Below are 25,568 nucleotides of genomic sequence, written 5' to 3'. Positions count from 1 at the left end.
ACAAAAACTTGTAGTTGTCAATCACCTGCCCGACAAATGCAAAGGTGCTCCTCTCAATCTAAACACCCCAGGGTATAAATATCTCCCATGTCTCAGATATGGAAATCTCAAATACAATTTTGCCACCATATAAATATTGAAAAGATATGATTTTCTTGCATCTTACCATTGGCGTTCTTCCCACAGATTAAGTGCTCATAGGGCTGAAGGACTCCCCATAGTTCAGCGTCATTGTTGATTGCCATTTCCAGGGCATCAAGAGATATCTCTTCCCCAACCGTCCCTTGACTCGCTAGAACACGGGCTCTTATTTCTTCCAATAAGTTCTCCATGCAAGCTGTCAAGCAAATAGCTGCATACTCGTGAATCCGCACCGATATTCTAGTGTCCACCATCCACCTGAAGAATCTACCAACAGACATGGAGAGTCCGCAACGAGCAGACTTCCCTTGGCGCAGTCCATCGCCGGCGCTCATGCTGTAAAGAGACAGAGCCCGAACCGTGGCCAGTGTGCAGCTCTGGGACAGAGCCCAGCTTAGAATAAGTTTCATGGCGCTCTGGATCTCATAGCGTGTGCACTTTGCGTGAAGAACGCTCAAACGTTGCGCTTCCCTTGATATCCTTATGAGAGGTCGCCTCAGCAAAACCGACATTCTCCTCACCGCATCTTGGGAAAATTCCCACTTAATTCCGCCATCTCCTTTACCTGTTCTGAGCAGCTTTCCAATATCCTCCTCTGTCCATGGAAAATCTTCTAGATCAGGTAGCCGGTGGCACCTGGAGAACATATCCACCACGTCAGGGTCCTCTGTAAGTGCGGTGTTCATGGTGTCCCAGCTGCTGTTTCGGCTATTCATGGACCCCGAATAATACCACCAGTTCCCACGGTGTTGAGAAGATGATGCCAGAGGCTGGGAGTTGGATTTGGAGGACGAGAGGCTGAGAGACCTGCAGGAGTCCTCTGCCCCATATCCCGAGTCCAACGTAAGGTCCTCCAAGGTCTTCAGGGTAGAGCTATATATTCCAGCCATAGGTACGGATGATAGGAACCGTCAAAAAAGAGAAAGGCGCTAGCAGCAATCCTTGTGTTTAGTGAAGGCTTTCCAGGCTGCAACACCTCACGTGATGAATATCACTCTCCTGAAGGGCTTGTGCTTTGTGAGCCATGTTCCTGAGAAATTAAAAAATCCAAGGAAAAAATATCCAAGGCTTCTGGAAGTTCTTCGAAATGCAAATGCGGTGCAAGTAGTGTCTCCTTTTAGGAGAACCGATTGTGGAGAATTTTTCTGGAGACAATTCTGCACGTCCCTCGTGAATGGAGCGGAGACCCCCAAAACCAGGACAGAGCTGGTCCCTTTCTTCCAGATGGAGAAGCTTTCTGCAAACTTATTTCGGCTAACTGCCTGACACACAGTGATCAGTCTGTATGCTAATTTCTCCAGGGCTGCAGCCAATCAAGAAGCTTCAGGGGAGGAGCGACACTGAAATTAAATCCATGCAGCTCAAGCCCCAGATATTGCCCAGACCTGAGGCTGATCAGATACCTTTGTTTCAAGCCTGTAATGTTCTGGCCGACGACTTTAGAAAATTTACTGAAAGCTTCACGATTTTCCTTATCAGATGCTCCCTGGTTATAGCAGACAGCGCGACCGCACAGAAGTGGCATATTCACATTTTGCTAGGGATGAACTCAGCTTTCAATCAGTCTCTGAAGTAGTATGAGAATCCATTTACCTCCCAGTGCATGTACATTCCAGTCCTGGGCGATGGAGGCTAGCCCCCACCCCTCCACATTGAAAACCAGATATGCACCCAGGTTTGTGGCTTGGCATGAACAGCCAGAAATAAAAAAATATAAAAAATGCCGCTCAGGCACTTTAGAAATTCTTGTTCGGAAATTTTAGATCTTTACAAATGTACATGAATGCTGAAAGAATAAAGCGTTAGCTCCTGACGGCGCCAGGCGTATGGCATCATGCGTACAGCAGAGCGGCGTGCAACCGGTTTCTGCAGGTGGAAAAATGTGCAGCAAAGTGAATGAGATTGAAATAAATCTCATCCATGCACTGTATTAAAAAAAAATTCCAGGTGCAAGCCTATGGAAATTGACCCCTTGTGCGGTTTTTTAAGTTTGTAGCACATCAGTTTTTGCCATGGTTTTCACTCTTTGCAACGCATCCGAAATCCGAGGAAAAACTGCAGCAAAATCCGCATGTAATTTGTAGATTTTGATGCAGATTTTGCCTCAAATCTGCACCAAAAAGTCTAAAAAATAAGAAAACGGAAATCTGAAAAATTGCAGTTACATTTGGTTTCTGAGGCGGCAATGGCCATGGAGGTGAAATCTGCGTTGGAGATCCTGCAGCATAAATTTACAAGTTACACTGCAGATTTTTTACGCAGCGTTTAGATGACATTTCTTAAAATTTCATCCGGTTTGCTGGTACTGCACAACATTGCAGATTTGCCACATGTGAACCCAACCCTAGAGGGGTTTTTAGGCAAGTGAATTTATTACAGCTTAGACCTCGTTCACACGACCAGATGCATTTTGGTGTCTGCGAATTGCAGATCCGCAGAATAAGGACAGCATCATTGGTGCATTTGCATTTTCTTGCGGACCCATTGATTTCAACGGGTCCGCAGTTTTGTGGACAAGCATAGGACGTTCTTTTTATGGAATGGACATACCGATGCGGAAAGCACATGGATCATCCGTATGTCAGTTCCGCAAAAAGATAAAATATGTCCGCAAAATGCGGACCACAGACCCATTAAAGTGAATAAGGTCTGCAAAAAAAGATGAGACATACGAATACAGATGAAACTCGAAAAATTTAAATATCGTGCAAAAGTCCATTTATTTCAGTAATGCAAATTAGAAGGAATTGCATTAATGCAACTTAAAATTTGAATTTTGTGAAAAGGTTCAATATTCTAGGCTCAAAGTGTCAGACTCTAGTCAGCTAATTAATCCATACCCCCTGAGCAAAGGGCACCTCAAAATTAAGACTTTGGGGTTTCATAAGCTGTAAGCCATAATCATACAAATTATAACAAATAAAGGCTTGAAATATCTCGCTTTGCCTGTAATGAGTCTCATATATTAGTTTCACCTTTTAAGTTGCATTAATGAAATAAATGAACCTGTAAGTGTATGCAGAATACAATTTTGGTGCATTTTATGCCATCAAATTTTTTTTCTAAAACACTAGATACAACATTTTCCGCTGTAAACTGTAGAAAAAGTCCATAGTGAATCTGGGCCAACCTATCGTTCTTAGAAATCTCACGTACTAGAGGATATTTACATTAGGATTAGCAGAGGGCTTTTATATTACATCAGAGGCAAATCTAATGATTGTGTTACGATGCCCCCTAGCAGGTATCATGTTATGTGTTCTCCATCTCTAAAAAGAAGCCTGTGACCAGAATCCGGAGTTACAAGAGCGACACCTGCAGGTCAGACTGTAGAAAACATCGATTTATTTTTTTTCAGGCATAGTCATCTATAGGCTAACCCTCCCCCTCCATTCAGTTATACTCTCTAGTGCAGGCATCCTCAAACTGCGGCCCTCCAGCTGTTGCAAAACTACAACTCCCAGCATGCCTGAACAGCCTACAGGTATCAGCCTACAGCAAGGCATTGTGGGAGTTGTAGTTTTACAACAGCTGGAGGGCTGCAGTTTGAGGATGCCTGCTCTAGTGTATTACCCTCTATTCCCTACACTTCTTCCCCATCACCTCTGTATAAAGCTGTGAGGGCAAAGCTCAGTATGGCTCTGTATGAAATAGGAGACACGTGGAGATACACCCTTGCAGTAAAATAATTACAGTTCTGAAATTGCATGAATCAGGAACCCGGTCAAGTGACACTCCTGAAAATCAAGGTTCTGCCATTGTCATGTCCTTTACCAGATTTCCGGCCTCTGCTATGGACGGGACGTCGCTTCTACTGTGTGGATGGTCCAGAACTGTTCCTCTCCCCGGCACATGGGCAGATGTGTGGGTTACACATGTGCAAGGGAGAGATTACGTTCTGGCCGCGTCCACAGTGGAAGTGACGTCTCCTCCATAGCTCAGGCTGGAAATCTAGTAATGGATGCGACATCGGGAGAAGCAGAATTTTCATAAGAAAAGCGTCATGTGACTGGGTGCTGCTTTAAAACTATATAAGTATAACTTTCTCCTACAGGCGCATTATGTGCAATTAAGGTGAATTTGCACAACCCGCTTGGTCCAGGAAAACATCCACCATAGCAAGTGATATCATGTCACTAGAATATGCTTCCTGATTGGTGGGGGTGTTACAAATCTCATCCGCTTTGTTGGTACTGTTAAATGCTGCAAATTTGCTTCCTGCAAAAAAAAATAATACGCTGAATATCCACCACTTGTACCCTAAATATTTATGACACCAGCGGGTACTGTTCATCAGATCGGCGCTGGTCCGGCTGTGGGGGATGAGCAGCTGCCCAGGAAGTAGACTGTGATGGTCAACGGCTGCTGCCACCTTGTCTGAACCAAGAAGGGTCCATCAATCCCTGGTGGAGGTAAACGGCATCTTACCAGGTGGCTATAAGACTCCACGATCTTAGTCACGAGACGTCAAGACACCTTTAGGCCTCTTTCACACGAGCAGTTTTCTGTCTGGATGTGATGTGTGTAGTGAACACACAGCATCCGGACCATTCACTTCAATGGGTCTGTGCACACGAGCGTCGTATTTCACTCATCATTTCTGCGTTCAGGAAAAATGACAGCTTGTTCTATATTGGGCGTTTTTCACACAGTCCTGTCTCCATAGAAGGGAATGGGACCGGCGTGAAAAACAGAAGGCATCCGGATACAGTGCATTTTTCACTGATGGTTGTTAGGAGAAGTAGATTATTTTTCAGTTCTTCTTCACGCATTCAATCCGGATACAATCTGTACGGAAAAACTGAACACAATCGCAGATTGCAGATTTAAGTTACGTGCAAAACCATCAGTTTTTTTCCTGAACTGACACAATCCGATCGCTCATGTGAAGGACCTTAGCGTAAGTCTATAAGCTGCAGATTTCTTGAAACAATTCATCTGAATGGGACTTGCAGAAATCCATGTACAGCAGAAATAACAATCCAGTTCAGATGAGCAGAACAGAAAATGAGTCACCCAGATTACTGCATGCGAATACCCCCGACTGTGTGATGGTTGCTGCATTACCTGGGCAGCACGGTGGCTCAGTGGTTAGCAGTGGTGCCTTGCAGCGCTGGGGTCCTGAATCTGACCAAAGCCACCATCTGCATGGAGTTTGTATGTTCTCCCTGTGTTTGTGTGGGTTTCCTCCAGGTTCTCCGGTTTCCTCCCACACTCCAAAGACAGACTGATAGGGACCTTAGATTGTCAGCCCCATCGGGGACAGTGTGATGCTAATGTCTGTAAAGCTCTGCGGAATATAGTAGCGCTATATAAGTGCATAACTTAAATAAATTACCTCCTAAATTTAGGACAGTACTAAAAAATCGGACCCATTGTCTAACTTTCCCCTCACTTTTCTGAAGCTCGCACAGTACCCTGAAGCGGCTGTCTACTATGGACAATCCTTCTTTGTTCCAAAAAGCCCTTGATGTTCAGCAGATCAAAAGGTTATCCAACCGCTAGTGATCAGCCTGGAAGCAAGTGTTCAACTTTCCTGCAGCACCCCTACAGGGGAAATTAAGTATGACCCAGAGACGGCTGAAATCATGTAATGCACTGAGGTGCTGGGTCTTCCAATTTTTTTTTTTAACTCTAAGGCTCCATTCAGACGTCCGTAACGTGTTTTGCGGATCGGCAAAACACGGACAGCGGCAATGTGCGTTCTGCATTTTGCGGCCCGCACATTGCCGGCACTAATAGAATATGCCTATTCTTGTCCGCAATTGCGGACAAGAATAGGACATGTTCTATTTTTTTTTTCGGGAACGGAATTGCAGACCCGGAAGTGCGGGTCTGCAATTCCGTATCCCCATAGAAATACATGGGTCAGCAATTCCGTTCCGCAAAATGCGGAACGGAATTGCGGATGTGTGAATGGGGCCAAATAGAGGAGGGACATGAATTGGGGCCCCTATCTATTATGGTACAATCACACAACAGTGTGTAATCCTTTCTGTTTTGCGGTCCGCAAATAAAGGAACCGTGTGTCCGCATTTTACTTCTGTTTGTGTCCCATATGTCTTCCATTTTTTACGGTCCGGAGGGGGGAAAAAATAAATACATTTTTTTACTTTTTTTTAAAAAAAAATTATAATTTGCGGATCCATTGACTTGAATGGGCCTGCGGACTGATCTGTGCGGACAATAGTAGTACAAGCTTTATATTTTTGCGGACTAGAAATGCGGAAACACGGATGCAGAGACCATGCTGAACGTTGTCCGCACATTATTCATCCATCGGAATGAATGGATCCGCATCTATTCCGCAAAATGCGGATCAAATGATACGGTCGTGTGAATGTACCCTGAAAGGGCTTGTGTCACCCCACTAAACCTTTTTTTTTTGCTTACTTATAATCCCTACACTGCGATTTATGGCTACATGATCTAATTAATCATTTTGGTGCTGTAGATTTTGATAAAAACATGCTTTTAAAATATGTAAATTACCTTGCTACCAGCAAGTAGGGCGGCTGGGCCAGGGAACAGAATTGTTCTCTGCTGGCCCTGCCTGTTTGCATTCAAAATCTGGCGCCTGCGCCATCCTCAATGCGCCTGCACCGGGGGTAGATGTGACATCATCGGCGCAGGCGCATTGAGGATGGAGCGGCCGCCTCTCAGTGCACCTGCGCCGATTGAAGACAGGTACGGCCGCGGCGCAGGCACCAGATTTTGAATGCAAACAGGCAGGGCCAGCAGAGAACGATTCTGTTCCCTGGCCCTGTCAATCACAATGCCGAGGGGGCGTCATTAGGATCGGAGGATGCGGCTGCTACCAGCAAGTAGCCGCCCTACTTGCTGGTAGCAAGGTAATTTACATATTTTAAAAGCATGTTTGTATCAAAATCTACAGGACCAAAATGATTAATTAGATCATGTAGCCATAAGTTGCAGTGTAGGGATTATAAGTAAGCAAAAAAAAAAGGTTTAGTGGGGTGACAGAAGCCCTTTAACTGACTGAAAAACAACCAATCGCATACGATTGTTTTGCGCACAAATAAAGACAGTTTCCTGAAATGGCAATGGTCATATTTAATTTATACAAACGGAGGAGGTCTCTTTCGGTAGAGCGGTCTGCCATCTGTATGCAGGACACATCATAATGGATGTAATTAAACAGTGTGATAAACGCCACATAAAGAAGAGTTCATGGCAGTACAAAGTGATGCATCCATTCACGGTCGCTCATCCAGTGTGCTGGATTGTGTAGAAAACCATTCGACATGTATATACAACGTCTCAATGAGCTGCCCACTCACAATGTCCCCTACTTGGCCATGTCTATCAGGCTCTGCAGAGAGGTGGGCACCCAGGTCTTCTCTCCCTGCACGTACACAACCCCTCTGTCTATGTAGATGACGATGCGGTTGAAGTTGTAGAGCTGCTTTCCTTCATGCCGTTTGCCGATAAGAGGCATAAAGACGATGTTATGTTCCTCGGCTTTAGTCTGGATCAAGTCCTTGAAGTTCATGGGTACGGAAGCAACTCCAATGCCTCTCTGTGCAATGCTTTCTGCTTCACGCCGCTCCTGCATGGCTTCGTACTGGAAGTCTTTCCTTCTCTCTGTCTGGGTTAGGTAGGCTATGCTCTCCCGGGCACCAGGCTGCATGTAGGCACCTGGGGTAAGTACAGAGAACGAGGGTTATTTATGTGTGAATACATCTTTCGTTACAGCATGCCTATCTATTCAATACAGCAGAAAAAAGCCCAAATATAAAGCACAAGTCCAGCTCAGCAGAAACACGAACAACACCTGCATCAGGTGTACCAAAAATATGGAGAAATACAGCTTTTATATAAACCAGTGGTTTATTTATGCAAAAAAATAAAAAGCCATACACACAGACAACAGCATCTACACATTACATCCTGAGTAAGGGTCTGTATGTAATGACCCGGAACATGTAGATGCTGTTGTCTGTGGGGATGGACTTTTATCTTTTTGCATAAATAAGCTGGAGATTTTTATGGAAGCTGGATTTCTCCATATTTTTGTGACCAGAAAAAATAAATAAATGTATACTGATGTATACCACAGCCTGACAGAGGCCAAAAGGACACCCGGAGTCATGTGAATGGGTTCCTAGGGATACATTTGATTGTGCTTTCCTGGCACATACAGAATACAGACACTGCAAAAGACAGCGTGCAAGTAGCCTTAGTGTGGGTCTGTCTGATGTGAGTGCAGTCCACCACTTCCCTTTAATATGGTCAGCTGAGAGGAGAAGATGCTTGGAGACAATTAAATGGGCTGTCCAGATGGTTTATATTGATAACCTATCCTCAGGGATAGCTCATCAATATCGGAGTGGCAGCGGTCTGATTCTGACTCCCAGCACCTCCCCTCCCAATCAGCTGTTTGAAGAGGAGGCAGCACTCGTGCAAGAACGGTCTTCTTATTACCCGTGAGTCGTCTCATTTGCAGCAGCAGCAATGCATTTGTAATTAGAAGTGTTCGCTCCATTCAAGTGAATGAGAAGAGCACTTGCAATTACACTCCGCCACTAAGATGACGCATAGGTAATCTTGACGATTTGGGACTAAACAGCTGATTTGTGGGGGTGATGGGAGTCAAACCCCCGCCGATCTGATATTGACCTACCCTGAGGATAGGTCATCAATATAAACCCACTGCACAACCCCTTTAATATTGCTAAATAAATGTTTATTTGGACACGTGTGTACTTACCAACATTAGAGGATACGGCTCTATTCATTATGTCCAAGGCTTCATTAAATCTGTCCTTGATTCCCGGATGGGCTAAAATCTGGTCTGAGAACATGGACTTCCAGCCAAGATACCACTTTGTTATCTCCTCATAGTTTGGATTATTACTGAGCCAGGAGCATAAAACCTGCAAAAATCAATGATCATAAAGGAGCCGGAAAAAAAAAACCCCTGCATATACTTCTGTAAAGATGGATGTAAACAATCCACTCCAGGAAAAGACTGGAGTGAAAAATGATCACGGGAAAATCTACAGAATGTGACAGTGTATGCGTTGTTTGTAATCTGTTTTTAACCCCACTTTTTATATATTTTGACCTTCGATTTTAAAGGGGTTGTCCGAGTTCAGAGCTGAACCCAGACATACCCATAATTTCACCCCGGCAGCCCCCCTGACTTGAGCATCGGAGCAGTTCAAGGGCTCTTTTGTTCACAATCACACACTGCCGGGCGGAAGCTTCCGCCCAACAGTGTGTTCATTGATGTCACTGGCTGTGATGGGCGCGCTTTGCCGTTTTACTGGCTAGGGCAGCGCTAAAGCCTGCCGATCAGTGCCGGTGACATCACCGGGCAGCCCCATGGAGAGCCCGGTACATCACCGGATCTCCAAAAAAATGCCTTTGCCCTGCGCGATTTAGCTCAGGGCAAAGGAGAGCATCGGAGCATAAACTGCTCCGATGTTCAAGTCAGGGATGCTGCCGGGGTGAAAATGGAGGTATGTCCGGGTTCCCTTTAGGTGAAGAGGTACACATACCGGAGGTCTATTTTTCAACATCATGATGATTATGTGAACAAAATGAAGATGATAAAAGGGGCACATTTATTAAGACCAGCGTTTTAGACGCCCGTCTTAATAAACCCCCAAGCGGGTGGTGGATCCGCGGGAGTTATGAAGAGGGGCAGGCCTGTCTATAACTTCGGTGGATCCTCTGCCAGTTCTAAATGTAAGACAGCTTCCGTCTTCCATTTAGACCTTTTTCTACGCAAGAAACAGGCGAAAAAAATGGCAAATGAGATGGGCCTGCCGGCCGTCCCCTTCCGCTCCCATGCCACACCCACTATTTTAGACCTGGCGTGAGCAGGGAAGAGTCGCAATCCGCCCCCGAATTACGCCTAATATAGTTGTATTTCAACTTAATCACCCGTGTGATGACCTATGACGTTTGGGGGTCTGGTATATAAACTTGCAATTATTGTAATATAAATATGCTTGAAAACTGCAGTTTACGAGGCGAAATGTTGCAATCCTTTGTTAAGGAGGTATCTGTCTGTATGAACAGCTTGGAGCTATAATCAGATCCTGCAATGCTGTGTTTTTCCGTTAGTCTGGATTGGCAGTCTAGTGGTCACGAGCACAGCGGGTTGAAGTCCTTCGTGCTGATTCTCATTTTCTATATTGAACTATTTACTTCATGCGTCTTTGAAGCGCAGCCAGCCTGAGTTTATGTGAAGTATGAGCCCAGTTTATAATCCACTTACCTGCAGCCACTTTGGAAAGAAATGCTTCTCCAAGAGTCCTACAAGGCTTGATAAAGAGACCATTCCTTCCCAATCCAACAGCCAGTGGAACACGTCCATGTGCTGCTGGTGCGGATTAATGATAAACTCTCCAACACACATACCTGCGAGAGACAGCGACACGTTTTTCAGCTACAGCAATCTAGTTTATCAAAGCGCTAAGACATCAGGGGACATTTATTAAGTATTTTAAGCGCCATAAATCTGCAACATAATTTTTGACTTTAAAGTTCTCACCACTAGCGACATGCTAGTTCATCAGGTAAATAGGATCATTCGTGCAGACACCTAAAATGCTGTCTGCCAGCAGCAGATTGCGCCGTCTAAACAGCACTCTGCCGCCGGCAATTAATGATTCTGAATAGGGGCAAGCGATGGCATTAGTGATTGCTCTTTCCCATACTGTAAAGGAGATCGCTACATGTAAATCCAGCAGGTGACTGTCTGGAAGGAACGCTTCCTTCCCGGCAATCACTTGCTACATTGGACCATGTAAAGTGGCCTTTAGTATATCTACCCCATTATTTTCACAGTATAGTTTTTCAAAGAAGGTATATTACTTGTATTGAGTCCTGACTCCTCAGCACGTTACTAATCTCACAGCACTCTCCAGCAGGACAACTGTATCCAATATCTAGTAAGTATTCTCGCAGACTCTTGCGTATCATCTTACCCAACTTGGGCACAATGTTTTTCACCATAAAGGCTTCCCAGGATCCAGGAGTGAAAACCTCTTTCCAGGGCTGCAGGATCAGCTTGGCTGAAGAGTCACTGGGGTGCCACTTCTGGAGGGCATTGGCTAGCTTGTTTCTGACTGGAGAGAAGAGCGGCTCTAGACGACATTGCATTAACGGAAGCCACGGGTGGATCCATGAATGTATTGGTACAGTGTCCGTCAGCGGGTTCCAATTCTCCACCTGGACACATAAATGCCATAAGCTGAACATCATATCACCTTGTACAAATTTCTATATAACATTCTATGTCAATCTGACAAATTCTACTTCATAGGAACATGTTCTGCAGAAATATCACCATGAAGGCTAAGGCTTACACAGTGAGCTGCAGTCAAGCCACATAAGACTGCAACGTCACTCTACATTGCACCTAATGATAAAGAACAACATCACCTTACAGCTCGCAAGTTGCCACAACTGCGGCACGACAGTCGCTGGATTACTGCATGACAGCATTCATTACCATTAGGTGCAACTGACAGCATAAAGTGCAATCTTAAATGGGTTTTCCAGTAATAATTACATTTTATCTAATGCCCACAGCCTACCTCCTGAAACAAAAGATTCATACTTACCTGCTCCAGTAGTCCACACTGCCTCCATCTTCCGGCTCCTATACTGTTTACATCCGACGGTGCATGGCTATGGTCCCATGCTCCACTGCAGCCAATAACTGGATTCAGCAGTGATGTGGCCACAAGCATCAGGTCACCGCTATAACTATAATGGGACCATAGCCATGCACCGTCGGATGTAAATACTGTGGAGGGCCAGAGCGGCAGGGACCCAAAAGTTTGAATGTTTTGTTTCAGGAGGCAGGCATTTAGTGTAATTAATACCGGAAAAGACCTTTAATGTGGGGTGCTCACAACTCGTGTAAGAATAGGGCCATACTACAATCACTTTGCATCCCCTCCAATGTGGAAGACTTAAAGGGGTTCTGCAGTTTATTTAAACTGATGATCTATCCTCTGGATAGATCATCGGCATCTGACCGGTGGGGGTCCAACACCTGGGACCCCCGCCGATCAGCTGTTTGAGAAGGCAGCGGCGCTCCAGTAGCGCTGCGGCCTTCTCACTGCTTACCGCTGGCCCAGTGACGTCACGACTAGTATCAACTGGCCTGGGAGCGGCTAAGCTCCATTCACGTGAACAGAGCTTAGTCCCGCCCAGGCCAGTTGATACTAGTCGTGACGTCACTGGGCCTGCGGTAAACAGTGAGAAGGCCGTGGTGCTACTGGAGTGCCGCTGCCTTCTCAAACAGCTGATCGGCGGGGGTTCCAGGTGTCGGACCCCTGCCGGTCAGATGCTGATGATCTATCCAGAGGATAGATCATCAGTTTAAACCAGGCATCCTCAAACTGCGGCCCTCCAGCTGTTGTAAAACTACAACTCCCACAATGCCCTGCTGTAGGCTGATACCTGTAGGCTGTTCGGGCTTGCTGGGAGTTGTAGTTTTGCAACAGCTGGAGGGCCGCAGTTTGAGGATGCCTGGTTTAAACAAACTGCAAAACCCCTTTAAAATAAAAGTAAAAGCAATAATAACTAAGCCATGAAACTGTATTCGCTATTTATCCTCATAACATTCTCAATCTAATATATCTATTGGCTGCCAACTCACCTCCTTCTGTAATTTGGGAAAAATGAGTTGGTCCAGTATGTTATCCAGAATCCAGACTGGCAACAAGTGGACCCAGCTATCCAAGAAGTCCACCATGGGCGCACAATTTCGAGGTTGCCACTGTGAGATGATATTTCTCAAGAATGGAACAAACATGTCCCAAAGCAGTCTGCAAAAGGAACAAAATAAGATATTTCCAGTTAGAAATCTTACTATGGACACAGATATCGCCCGCTAAAAATCGAGAGAGGGGAATGATTGTGGGAGATGTTCTAGCTCCTGGGAAGCCCATTAATCACTAGACCAGTGTTTCCCAACCAGTGTGCCTCCAGCTGTTACAAAACTACAACTCCCAGCATGCCCGCACAGCCAAATGCTGTCCGGGCATGCTGGGAGTTGTAGTTTCGCAACAGCTGGAGGCACACTGGTTGGGAAACACTGCACTAGACACATCATAAAATAATTTGTAGCTAATCCTTATAAGTGAACAGACACTGACTAGTGGGTTATGGTTAAGTTGAAGGGGAAGTCCACTTCGCACAATCGCTGGGTCCTGTGACAACAAGCAGATCATAAAGTGTCCCCGTCGATTAGCTGTATTCTGTGGGAAACCTGACAGTAATTGTTCTATTCACCTGCAGCGCCACCAGAGGGAAAATGAGGAATTACACTGTGTCCAGTCACATAAATGGGTTGGCTGAGTAAGGCTACTTTCACACTTGCGTTCGGGGCTCTGCTTGTGAGTTCCGTTTAAAGGCTCTCACAAGCGTCCCCGAACGGATCCGTCCAGCCCTAATGCATTCTGAGTGGATGCGGATCCTCTCAGAATGCATCAGTCTGGCACCGTTTGTCCTCCGCTCAGCAGGCGGACACTTGAACGCTGCTTGCAGCGTTCGGATGTCCGCCTGGCCGTGCGGAGGCAAACGGATCCGTCCAGACTTACAATGTAAGTCAATGGGGACGGATCCGTTTCAAGTTGACACAGTATGGCTCAATTTTCAAACGGATCCATCCCCCACTGCCTTTCAATGTAAAGTCAAAACGGATCCGTTTGCACTATCATGGTTCATGGTAATGCAAACGGATCCGTTCTGAACGGATCTAAGCGTTTGCATTATAGGTGCGGATCCGTCTGTGCAGACACCAGACAGATCCGCTCCGAACGCAAGTGTGAAAGTAGCCTTATGCAGGATAGGGCAGGTCCTCCAGAGTGAGAGACAATTTTATCTGTTTTAGGAGCAAGAAATTAAGATCCTGAGCAGAAGACCCCCTGTGTTATCTCAGAATTCCCTAATAGGGTGTATTAAACAGTCAAACCCTTCAGAAGTCTGGTCAGAAAGAAAAGCTAGAACATACCTGTGATATGTGTCCATTGCTGCATCCTGTGCGCTGTGGGACAAATGTCCTTCTTCCAGGAGATTCTTCCACTTGGTCATGATATCAATACCGTACCCGGGGTCCTAAACCAGGAATCAAACAGCATTAGTCATTTATATGAATATAGAAAGTGTCCGCGTAAAAATCTAAAATTTACTGAACAAAGCAGTAATCAGAAAACAGTCAGTGATGAGTATAAGGCTCGTGTGTCTTGAATGTCCATTTATCGTATGCGCCGGGACAGCTCCGATCACATCCATTAAACGGACCTGAAACATTGACACTCTGTGCCATCCAGCCCGTGTTAAACAACTAACCAGCAGTGCATGAAAGAATCTTATTGCAAAATGAGCAATCATGGCCCCAATTCCTGGGAGCCTACAACCACCCAGCGGACACTTCATAGGGATGGCAAATCAAACACTCGCTGAAGGGGGGATAAGATACTGGTTTTACCTGCCACTGTTCAGGTGGCTCCTCCTGGCGTACTGTATGCCAGGTTAAAATGCTGAAACTTAGGGGGTCATTTACTATGCTGAAATACGCTTAAATCAGGCGTATTTCAGGCGCAGATAGCGGTGCAACGGTTCTACAAAAAAGGTCTAAATGTTGGATTCCTCAGAAGCTGTCTTACATTTAGAACTGGCTCTAGATGCGCCGAAGTTATGGAGAGGCCTGCGCCTCTTCATAACTTTGGTGGATCCACCACCAGTTTAGGGCTTTCCTAAAGTTCTGTTTTTATTTGTGTAATGTATAGGGGCAGTGATACTGACCATTTTTGTAATATACTTTATTTACTGAAATCATACAATTTTGTTAGGAAAAATAGCTCTAAAGTGGCCCATTTTGAGCCTTAGCGATGCTCCTCTGTCTTCTGTGTACATAACAGTCAGTATTAGCAAGTCTCCACTATTATGTAAACAGGAGACAGAGGAGCATTGCTAAGGCTCAAAATGGGCCACTTTAGAGCTATTTTTCTAACAGAATTGTAGGATTTCAGTAAAGTATATTACAAAAATGTGGGGGGTTCAGTCCGCACAACCCTATGCAGGTGCACATTGCTATGGCGAAATACAGATACAAACGCAAAAACACAAATGCAATCGCACTCTGCAACCAGCACTCTGCCCTGCCTTTATGCTGGATGTTGAATAAGGCATTGGTGTACATTTTGGCCAAAGCGTAATAAGCCACTCACCACGTCAAGGTCGCCTTCATGAGTGGTCCCTAACACTAGTTCCTACCTGTTATGGGCCACGACAGCCACACAAAGTCCAGGGAGCGCAGGTACAGCATGCACGCCAAGCACACTCTGCTTTTAACCCCGTCCGGTGCCATTACAGCTTTCATCGGATCCAGGGATGCAAGTACCATCATGCATGCTGAGCCCACTATATACTTCTCCTGGAGCCAAATGGCTACTGGTAGGTGCTATATAAGCAGACTCAGTTTTATACTGACTTTAAAACCAGCCTCCAGGGCAGACCTACTGGTCAGGTGTGCATGACTGCTTGGAGATCGCCACGCCTCCAATATATACTACAAAGAAAAAAAATGGTCGGCATCACTGCCCCTATACATTACACAAATAAAAATAGAACGGCAGTTACACTTTAAGACCGGCATCTAAAACGCCAGTCTTAATAAATGTGCCCCTTAGTCCAGATCATAGTGCATGACTTCATAACCCTGGAGCTTTATACTGCATAGTATACAGCACCAGGACAGTATTGAAATGCCCAGTGAGTGGTGGCTGAGCCACCTAGCAGTCCACATAAGGTTTGGAGGAGCACTTGAGGTAGATTAAGGGTCCCATTCACACGTCCGCAAAATGGGTCCGCATCCGTTCCGCAATTTTGCGGAACGGGTGCAGACCCATTTATTTTCAATGGGGCTGGAATGTGCAATCCGCATCCGCGGATCCGCACTTCCGCATTTGCGGATCCGCATCCGTGCTTCCGCAAAAAAATAGAACATGTCCTATTCTTGTCTGCACTTGCGGACAAGATTAGGCATTTTCTAATATAGTGTCGGCGATGTGCGGTCCGCAAATTGCGGAATGCACATTGCCAGTGTCCGTGTTTTGTGGATGCGCAGAACACTTACGGACGTGTGAATGGACCCTTACAGTGTGTTCACTTCTCCCATTCAGTCCTCATGTGTAAGGATCAAGTCAGGTGGAGTGGTTTCTTGGGACATGTTAGTAATATTGCGATATAGGTAATTTCCAATAGTACCCTATGGTGTACTCCAATATCACCATATTTCTAACTTACCGGTATACTGTGCATCATGTTAAAATGTTCATCAATAAAGTTTCACTTATATGATATTTTAGTTTACTCACCCTTAAGGGGTTCCAGTCTTTGAAGTATTCTTTCATCAGGGGGTAGACGATAGCCACTGCCAGGTCTGTCTTCTCTGACATTTTGTATTCTTCGTAATACTTGTCCTGAAGCATCTGGAATATGCGTGCGCACTCCTCCAGCGTCAGGGGATTGTCACAGCCCGGCTGCATCCTCTCCTCACATTCCTCCACCGTCTTCAGGACCTGGCTCAGGTTATAAATGGCTTTGTCCTCCCTGGATAACACTTCAGAGAGTTTTTCCAGCTCGTGGGTGAGATTCACAACCATGTCCCTCTCGTACTGCAGCTGTCGGTCATTTTGGATGATCTCCTGCTCCGTCATCTCGATCAGGAGCTGCAGATTGTGCTCTAGTTCGGGCAGGACAAACCCCTGAGGCTTCTCCTCTTTCTCTACTGTGGGTGTCTCTCCGGGGATGTTGTGTTTGTGGGCGATCTGGCTGTAGCTGTAATAGACTTTCTGCTCTCGTCCGGTCATATCAATTACCTGAACAGAAGAAAAATGCAGATATTAAACGGTGATGTCCATATGTACTAACAGAACACATGTCGACTTCATGAGAAACCCCCTTTAAATTGTCTACTTTAGTAGCACATCCACTTCTCATCGGGCCTGCGTACCTAATAACTGGCTACCATTGAAAGGACTCCAAAATATCTTAATGTTTTTTTTTCCAGGACATAACACTGACAGTCTATTCTTAGAATAGGTCATCAATGTGTGATCATTCCGGCTCTGACCACAGGGACCCCCACAAATTAGCAGAAGAAATGGTGATTGTTGGACCACCACTGCTCTTTCACTGTATGCAAACTGATTAAATTTATGCAGTAAAAATCCTAATTAAATCTAATCCTAAAAATTTTTATTTTTTAAAAGGAGTATTCCCATTGCGTTAAATGATGGCATATCACTACAATATGTCATTCTTTCGTGACTGAATGGGGTAAAACCTCTGGAAACCCCACCGATATGGAGAATATAGTGTCCCATTCACAAAGGCATAAATGCCTCCCACTGCGCAGGGCAACTGCAGAACAGCTTTATTTAAGTGAAGGGGCCACAGCACTGAATCAACACTGCGGCCCTTTTATTCTCAGGATCAGTGGAGAAGGAGGGGGGTCCCAATGAAAACACCCCATTAAAAAGAGCAATATCTGGCTTAAATGTGGTTACTGGCTATCTATAATACATATAATAGTATCAACGAGAACCAATCATATAATATACATGAAGTATTATACTTTACTGGACAACAGGGGAGCCCTGAAGTCAGAAAGGGAAACCCGCAAAACACTTTCAAGGTAACCCGTCAGTAAATCAGCATAAGACAGGTCCGATGATCATAATTAGCTAAGTCTAACTTTAGAACAGCTAGCTTTAAAGGGTTGTCCAGAATTAGAAAAACATGTCTCCCTTCTTTCAGAAACAGCACCACCCCTGTCCATTGGTTGTGTGAGGTATTGCAGCTCAGCTTCATTCTCTTCAATGGAGCTGGGCTGCAAATACCAGGCACAACCCATGTTCAGTTGTGGCACTGTTTCTGGAAGAAAGCAGCCATGTTTTTCTGGACAGCCCCTTCAAAATTGCGTCACATGTGAGGGTTAGGTACTGATCTTGGGCAGAAGTGTGCATAGTGGCAGCCATCAGTCAATAACAGTGAGCCCGGTAGGGGAAGGTATTAGTCTTAGACTGGCAGAACGAACCTTGACTTGTGATATTTCCTTCTGGGGAGCAGTCATTGCTTTCCCGCCAATCCCCTTGGCCTTGAGCTCCTCCACCGTCTTATAGGCATACTTGGGCTTCTTCTTGCCTCCACCGGGGTCCTTTCTCCATTGACTCAATTCTTTCCGAAATTCCTGGGTGCAGGCATAGAAAAAGGAAGCAAACAGCTTATTACTATGTAGATTTATAATATAAAAAAAAAAACAAAAAAAAAAAACAGAGATGCTCTGACCGTGTATTTGCTATGATCAGAGGATCTCGTTACTGACCTTTTCCTCCTCTTCTTCCGAATCCACCGTAGGGAAATCCTGCAATGACTGCTTGGTTCTTTCTGAGCCGTAGGCACCCACCTGCTCCTTTGCCTTTCCTTTGCTTGGCCTCAATAGGAGCAATGATACCTGAATAAAGACATTTCTCTTTTTAGTCTCTTCACGATACATAATCGGGACAGATTTACTTGAAAGTGCTGCAAAAGCTGGAGACCAAATTGAGCCATACATCTGGCGCACAAGCCATGTGCCACATTTCTTACATGTCTTAGACACTTTTTACACCTCTCTTGACAAGGACATAGATTAACGGGAAAAGGCAGGTGGCTTAAGATGCATCAATGCATGTAAGGATTAGTAAGCCAACCAATAAGAAAATGTCAAGTTAGACAAAAGTGTCTAAATGCACCAAATTTATAGTCCAGCATGAGGCGTCGTGATTAGGGATGAGCGAACCTGAACTGCAATGTTCGGGTTCGTACCGAACTTTGCGAGTTCGGGTACCTGGACCCGAACCAGACTTTTTCCCTTAAGTTCGGGTTTGGGATATTTATGAATTACTTTATTATTTTCTGTTATAACATGGTCATATCGGAGAATAACATAACACTTAAGACGGAATGCAAAAGGAACACCTTTAGAGGCATTCCATCATAATAGAAGTCTATGGGCAGCATAACGGATCCATCCATCCATTCTGTCCTGCATAATGGAAATCAGGATGGATTGGTTATGCTGCCTATAGACTTCTATTATGACGGAGGGCAAAATGGAAGCCTTTAAGAGGAATTCCGTCATAATAGAAGTCTATGGGCGGCCTAACGGATCCATTATGCTCCCACAGACTTCTATTATGATGGAATGCCTCAAAAGGTGTCCCTTTTGCATTCTAAGTATTATGGTATTTTCCGATATAACCATGTTATAATGGACAATAATAAAGTGAAGTTCGGGTCCCCATTGCCTTAAATGGCGTTTGGGTCCCGAACCCTGACCTGAAGTTCAGCCGAACCCGGCGAAACTGAACTTCCATGACTTTGCTCATCACTAGTCGAAATAAATTTGGAACTTCCTTAAAGAGGACCTTTCATGGTTTTTTTTTTGTGTGTAGATAAATACCTTTACTTATGGGGTACCCCGCTGATGCTGCCACCCTGCCTGTTTTTTTCAAATATCGCTCCTACGCCCCCGCTGTGCCACCCTGCAGTTTTCCCGCTCAGTATGTAAATACTGAGCATTGGTACAGGGAGGAGTAGACTCCAGGGATTTCTCAATGGGCGTCTCCTTCTCCCTGGTGGTGCCGTGATCCAATCACAGCGGAGAACGTCACAGCCAGGGAAAAGGAGACGCCCATTGAGAAACCCTTTCACTTGACAGTAGTAATTGTGCAATTCTTAATATATCAGAACTCCAGTACAATCATCTCAAATGGTTAGTGAATAGTAAGGATGACTTGTTGATGAATCAGATTATTAATTTCCAGTTACCTTGAGCAGTTCTTTCCCAAACCTTTCCCAGGGACGTAACCCATCTTCTGCAGGAGCTTCTGACCAATTCCCTTGGTGTGTCTCTCCCAGGAGCCTAAATCTGCATTGGACTTGATTCCTCCAGCAAACGTTTTCTGTGCCGGCTTAAAATTCCCACCCTGCAAAATGAAGATATAATACAACTCTTATATTACAGGCTGACGCTGATCTAGTAAATGCAGCTTCATGACGGATATGTGAGGGCCTGTATTCCAGCCCAGTCGCAGATGCAGCACTGGCTGACAAATATTCATTAACTTACACCAGGCATGCTCAACCTTTGGCCCTCCAGCTGTTGCAAAACTACAACTCCCAGCATGCCCGAACAGCTTACCGCTATCAGCCTACAGCAGGGCATGCTGGGAGTTGTCTTACAACAGCTGGAGGGCCGCAGGTTGAGCATCCCTGACTTACACCATATATCTACCATTTTTTTCTGGCGGGACACACTGCAATGTGCATCCTGATCTTCCTGATTCATAAATATAATTCAGGAATGACATATAGCAGCAAGATGTAATTCCACCTAGCAATGCAGAGCCATACACCAGAGAGGGTCCGTGGGAAGCTGGGAGACAACCCCCTATTGGCAATGAGTTAACACAGAGGAGTTGGGATTTTACATTTTCAGATGTTTTTTTTGAGTTTAATTAAAAAGTTTCACTAGTCAGACTTTTATGCTAAGATTTTGTAGGGGTTGTTTGAGACCTAGAAAAAAAAATTACAATAAAAAGGATTCACTTAGTCAGAGCATCCTGGTTCTACCGGAGACTGGAAGTAACAGGAGGCTCTGACCAGATGGAAACGCGTGGGTGTAATAGTATCATTATCATATGATTTAACCTTGAAAAGTACAATAAATTATAAAAGTAATTCTAAAACAATTGTAAGAACTCTATCAGCGCACCGTTCTCAGCTTCTTTGGCTGGAATTCCTCCACTTTTGGTGCCGTTTCATTCTCAGGAGTCGCTATCGGATTTCTCTTCTCCTGCGGGCTTGCGAATCCCAGCACTAATGAAATTTACTGGTGCAGAGTAGTCACGGGACCTTCGAGAGAGAACAAAAAAAGTTGTATGAGGCTTTAAGAGGGTCGTACCATAAACTACTTTTCACTCTAACAATTTTTTCATCAAGTACTCCAGCTCCCGTTCCCCCTTGCATTGTTTTTTTAATTTTGTTTTTACCTAATTTGCGGTTTTCTCTTATCCCCCCCATGCTTGAATCCCACTTCCTAGTTTGTCATGTGACTGCAGTCCCATCATGCCTTAGGGCAGTGAGATGTGTCCTGACGTCAACAGGAGATGTGACGTTAACCAGTTCATTTCCTGCCTCCACGCGCCTGGTTCTAGCAGAATAACCCTTTCGGCACAGGATTCCTTAACTTGTATCCACCTTTCTTGGAAGAAAATAAATACAAATTGTGGCAGCAAACATGAAGCCTTTTCTTCAGTCCAGAGCACAGACAGACGTACCATTAAAGGGGTATTCCGGTTGTTTGAAGTTATGCCCTACCCTGTGGTCGTACCCCCTGCAGCCCCAATTATAACAACGGACCGGAGTGGGTGGGACATGTGCGTGGCTGCTCCATTCATATCTATGGGAGTTATGGAGATAGCCGAGTACTCACCTATTCCCGGAATTCCCATAGAAATAAATGGAGCAGCCACACGCATGCCCAAGCGGCCGCTCCGTTCATTTAGAGGGGCTGAAGGGGGTACGGGCCCCGGTTCTTCTGATCAGTGGTAGGACCCCCAAAATCTAATAGTCATCCCCTATCCTGTGGATAGGGGATAACTTCAAACAACCGGAATACACCTTTAACTCCACAATATCATCTGCACACTGCTGCTAGGAGGTCCATTGACTGCACATCTTATACTTAGTGCCCCCTAGTGGCAACAGACAACAGATTTTTGGCAGGTGAATCTCACTGTTTGTTACTAAAGAGAACAAGCATTAAACCCTGATGAAGTAAATAACACTGCATAATGGTGCAGTCCTGTGCCGCAGGGTTTGTGGGCCAACCAATGGCTGGTGCCGGGCAAAGCTTTGTTATACACCTACTTCTTGCCACCAAAGCTTGGCCTCTCTTCGTCAGAGTCTCGCTCGGCCCACATGCCGTAAATGGCTTCATCCTTGGTCTGAAAATGCTTCCGGCGGTTCGGATTGAACTCGTTCTGCAGGTCCCAGTCGGTGATCTGGAAGCTCTCCATCTCCACGCCATCGCTGTCTTCATCTTTCCCGTACAGGTGTGACATAGACATGACGACCTGTGGGTCAGAGAAAGATAAATGTGAGAAATGCAAAACCAAAATATAAAGATGGCGACGGCTGTGCTTCACTACGTCTGCGGAAGTACTAGTCTCACTCTGCACGGACCTGGTGGGAGTTATAGTACCAGAGCGGCGAGAGATACACGGACAGCTTTTAATGAGCTGCATAAAGTGCACGGCTTATAGCAGTGGATACCACACTGGGGCTCTTCAGCTGCTGCAAAAGCACAACTCTCAGTCCATGGCTTCCAGGACATGCTAGGAGTTGTAGTTTCACAACAGCAGGAGAGCTACAGGTTGCAGGCCAATGGTTTATGGAATCAGGCAAGGATTGACTGAGATAGATAGATAGATAGATAGATCCTATGTGCGCTCCCATGGTTTCGTCCACCAGAGAGACCGACGTTTTTTCCTAGAGTGTGCAAGCACGGCCACCGCTGCTAAATTGCAGGGTGGCCGTAACCATGGAAACGAGCGGTGTATAATGTGATGGAAAAAATGAATCCAGCCAGCAAAGGAGGCAATATGGACAATCACAATACATTAGTAAGTGCCTTGTATTAACTTTCGCTACATGATAAATGCCATTTGCCTTTAGAGGGGTTGTCCGCTTTCTGCGTACATGTCCTTATTCTGACATGTGGCGGCATAAGAGACCACTCTATTCATTTAGGGCTTACTTCAGCCCCAATGCTCACAGTACCTTTGTAACCAAGCTGCGGCATCCTGAGCTTCCCAAGATGGCGGCACAGCCACTAAAGGCATACAGTGCAGGCGCAAAGGCAGGAGCTATGGGGTAGCAATGGACGTCTGTGCATAACGCTTTCAGCGCCACGATCACCATCTTGGGTTAGTAGTGAAAGCCGATAACGGGTGGGCTGCGGTACGCCCTGTGACGGTGTGGCGGCTTTCTTGGGCCATTGCACATCACTGTACAAGCATTGTATGCAGAGCGGACTGCCCCTTTAATTGCTGGTGCTTCCGTTCATTGTCAGCAAGCAGAGATCTTAAAAATGGAGAGGAATTCAAACACAAAAGTGTATGAGATTGCTGAGAGCTTTTCATTACACAGATTGTCAGCATGAATCTCGCGACAAGACCGTGGTCATGACTAAGTCCACATCAGGTGATTGATGGAGGAGCCGACACCTCGCCCATGGGCACAGACACATTAGACTGCCCAAAACTTCACAGTCTAGGTGTGAATGACTGGCCAGAGAGGGGCAGTGACAGGCTGACACTACGAGGCTGCGTCTGACCAGCAGTGAACGGAGACGATAAAACCCCCCGATACTAAAGCACCGGGAACCGGGCAGTTGTCATAGTTACCTTAAATCAGGCGCCGGGGCCTTGTTCTCTGAAGTATGGAACCCTACGGAAAGCAGCGAGGGACACAGCACTAGCCCCGCTTCCGTCAGTGACGCGCGGGGAAGCCGTCGAGCTAGGCATTCTGGGAAATGTAGTCTTTTGGGCGCGCTGTACTGCGGGTACCATAGAGATGATAAGAGCACGTTTTCTAGCTCAATGCAGTGAGCACTAATGATTTTTTGAGTTTAGTGAAGTTTTTAATGGCAAGTTGTGTGATATTTAAAGGGATATTTTATGGAAAATATGTACCACAAGCCTTATAAATAAACTAATGAATAATCTCCTATCTATCTCTCTCATTCTATCTTATATATAACTATCTCCTCCTATCTATCTAAAAATAAAGAAACTCAGCGGCACTTCCGTGAATGTACGTTTATTCACCCGGTATCATGCGACATTTCAGCATAATACCAGGTGAATAAACCCACATTCACAGAAGTGCCGCAGAGTTTCTTTATTTTTTAGTATTTTTGGTCTATCTATCTCATATCTATATCTCATATCTATCCATCTATCTAATATCTATCTATCCATCTATCTATCTAATATCTATCTATCTATCTATCTAATATCTATCTCATATCTATCTTATATCTATCTATCTATCTATCTATCTAATATCTATCTATCTATCTATCTAATATCTATCTATCTATCTATCTAATATCTATCTATCTATCTATCTAATATCTATATCTCATATCTATCTATCTATCTAATATCTATCTCATATCTATCTTATATCTATCTATCTATCTATCTAATATCTATCTATCTATCTATCTATCTATCTATCTAATATCTATATCTAATATCTATCTATCTATCTATCTATCTATCTATCTATCTATCTATCTAATATCTATCTATCTATCTATCATCTATCTATCTAATATCTATCTATCTATCTGTCTATCTCATATCTATCTATCTATCTATCTAATATCTATCTATCTTATATCTATCTATCCATCTATCTATCTATATCTATCTATCTAATGGTACGGTCAGGTTTCCGGATGCAGTTTTGAAAGGTAAAACCAGGAGTGACTAAACCCCTTCAGGACCCGGCAATATTCCATTTTGCCTTTTTGTTATTTTACTCCCGGCCTTCCCAGAGCCATCATTTTTTAAAATTTTTCCATTCACATAGCCGAATGAGGGCTTGTTTTTTGCCGGACAAGTTGTTCTTTCTAATGGCGCCATTTAATATTGTATAGAATGTAGCAGGAAGCTGGAAAAAAAAAAAATCGTGTGCAACTGGAAAAGAAAACTTCAATTCTTAGGCTACTTTCACACTCACGTTTGGTGCGGATCCGTCTTGTATCTGCACAGACGGATCCGCACCGAAAATGCAAACGCTTGTATCCGTTAATAACAGATCTGTTTGCATTATTTATAAAAAAAAAAAAGTCTAAGTCAAAACGGATCCGTCTTGACTTACATTGAAAGTCAATGGGAGACTGATCCGTTTTCAATCGCACCATATTGTGTCGATCCGTTTTGGCTCTGCATCGTCAGGCGGACATCAGAACGCTGCAAGCTGTGTTTTAGTGACCGTCTAAAAAACGCAAACGCAGCCAAATTAATGCATTATGAACGGATCCTTATCTATTCAGAATGCACTGGGGCTGAACTGATCCGTTTTGTGCCTCGTGTGAGAGCCCTGAAACGGATCTCACAGGCGGAGCCAGAAACGCTGGTGTGAGAGTAGCCTGACACCGTTTTATGGGTTTTGTATTTACGGCGTTCCCTATGTGGTAAAACTGACCTACTACTTTCATTCTCTGGGTCAGATCGGATTATTTGTATATTTTTTTCTTTTTTTTTTCTTTTTAATACTGAAAAAAATAAAAATCTTGAAAACATTTTTTT

General features: G+C 44.8%; 2 protein-coding genes across 2 annotated transcripts in view; both read right to left on the bottom strand.

Annotated features, from left to right (window-relative positions):
- ABTB2 (ankyrin repeat and BTB domain containing 2) overlaps positions 1 to 1,359 on the bottom strand; it is an 86,107-nt gene extending 84,748 nt beyond the window's left edge. The window contains exon 1 of the mRNA XM_044270192.1: positions 167 to 1,359. Within this exon, the coding sequence (XP_044126127.1) occupies positions 167 to 1,031 (865 nt within the window). The 5' untranslated portion in view covers positions 1,032 to 1,359. The remainder of the gene's footprint in view (positions 1 to 166) is intronic.
- A 5,836-nt stretch (positions 1,360 to 7,195) lies between these two features.
- TFIP11 (tuftelin interacting protein 11) lies at positions 7,196 to 23,750 on the bottom strand. The gene is given in 16 exon segments (XM_044269940.1): positions 7,196 to 7,800; positions 8,873 to 9,038; positions 10,391 to 10,533; positions 11,103 to 11,346; positions 12,788 to 12,956; positions 14,144 to 14,247; positions 16,512 to 17,015; positions 18,236 to 18,388; positions 18,524 to 18,604; positions 18,606 to 18,652; positions 19,513 to 19,518; positions 20,018 to 20,168; positions 20,957 to 21,011; positions 21,013 to 21,096; positions 22,114 to 22,319; positions 23,652 to 23,750. Coding segments are annotated over 15 exon segments (2,457 nt in total). The 5' UTR covers positions 22,314 to 22,319; positions 23,652 to 23,750; the 3' UTR covers positions 7,196 to 7,450.
- Between the last annotated feature and the right edge of the window lie 1,818 nt (positions 23,751 to 25,568).

Source organism: Bufo gargarizans, chromosome 10, assembly GCF_014858855.1.
Source record: "Bufo gargarizans isolate SCDJY-AF-19 chromosome 10, ASM1485885v1, whole genome shotgun sequence".
NCBI classification, from domain to species: Eukaryota; Metazoa; Chordata; class Amphibia; order Anura; family Bufonidae; genus Bufo; species Bufo gargarizans.
The sequence above is the reverse complement of the archived record's forward strand: the minus strand, read 5'-3'. Positions and strand labels throughout refer to the sequence as shown.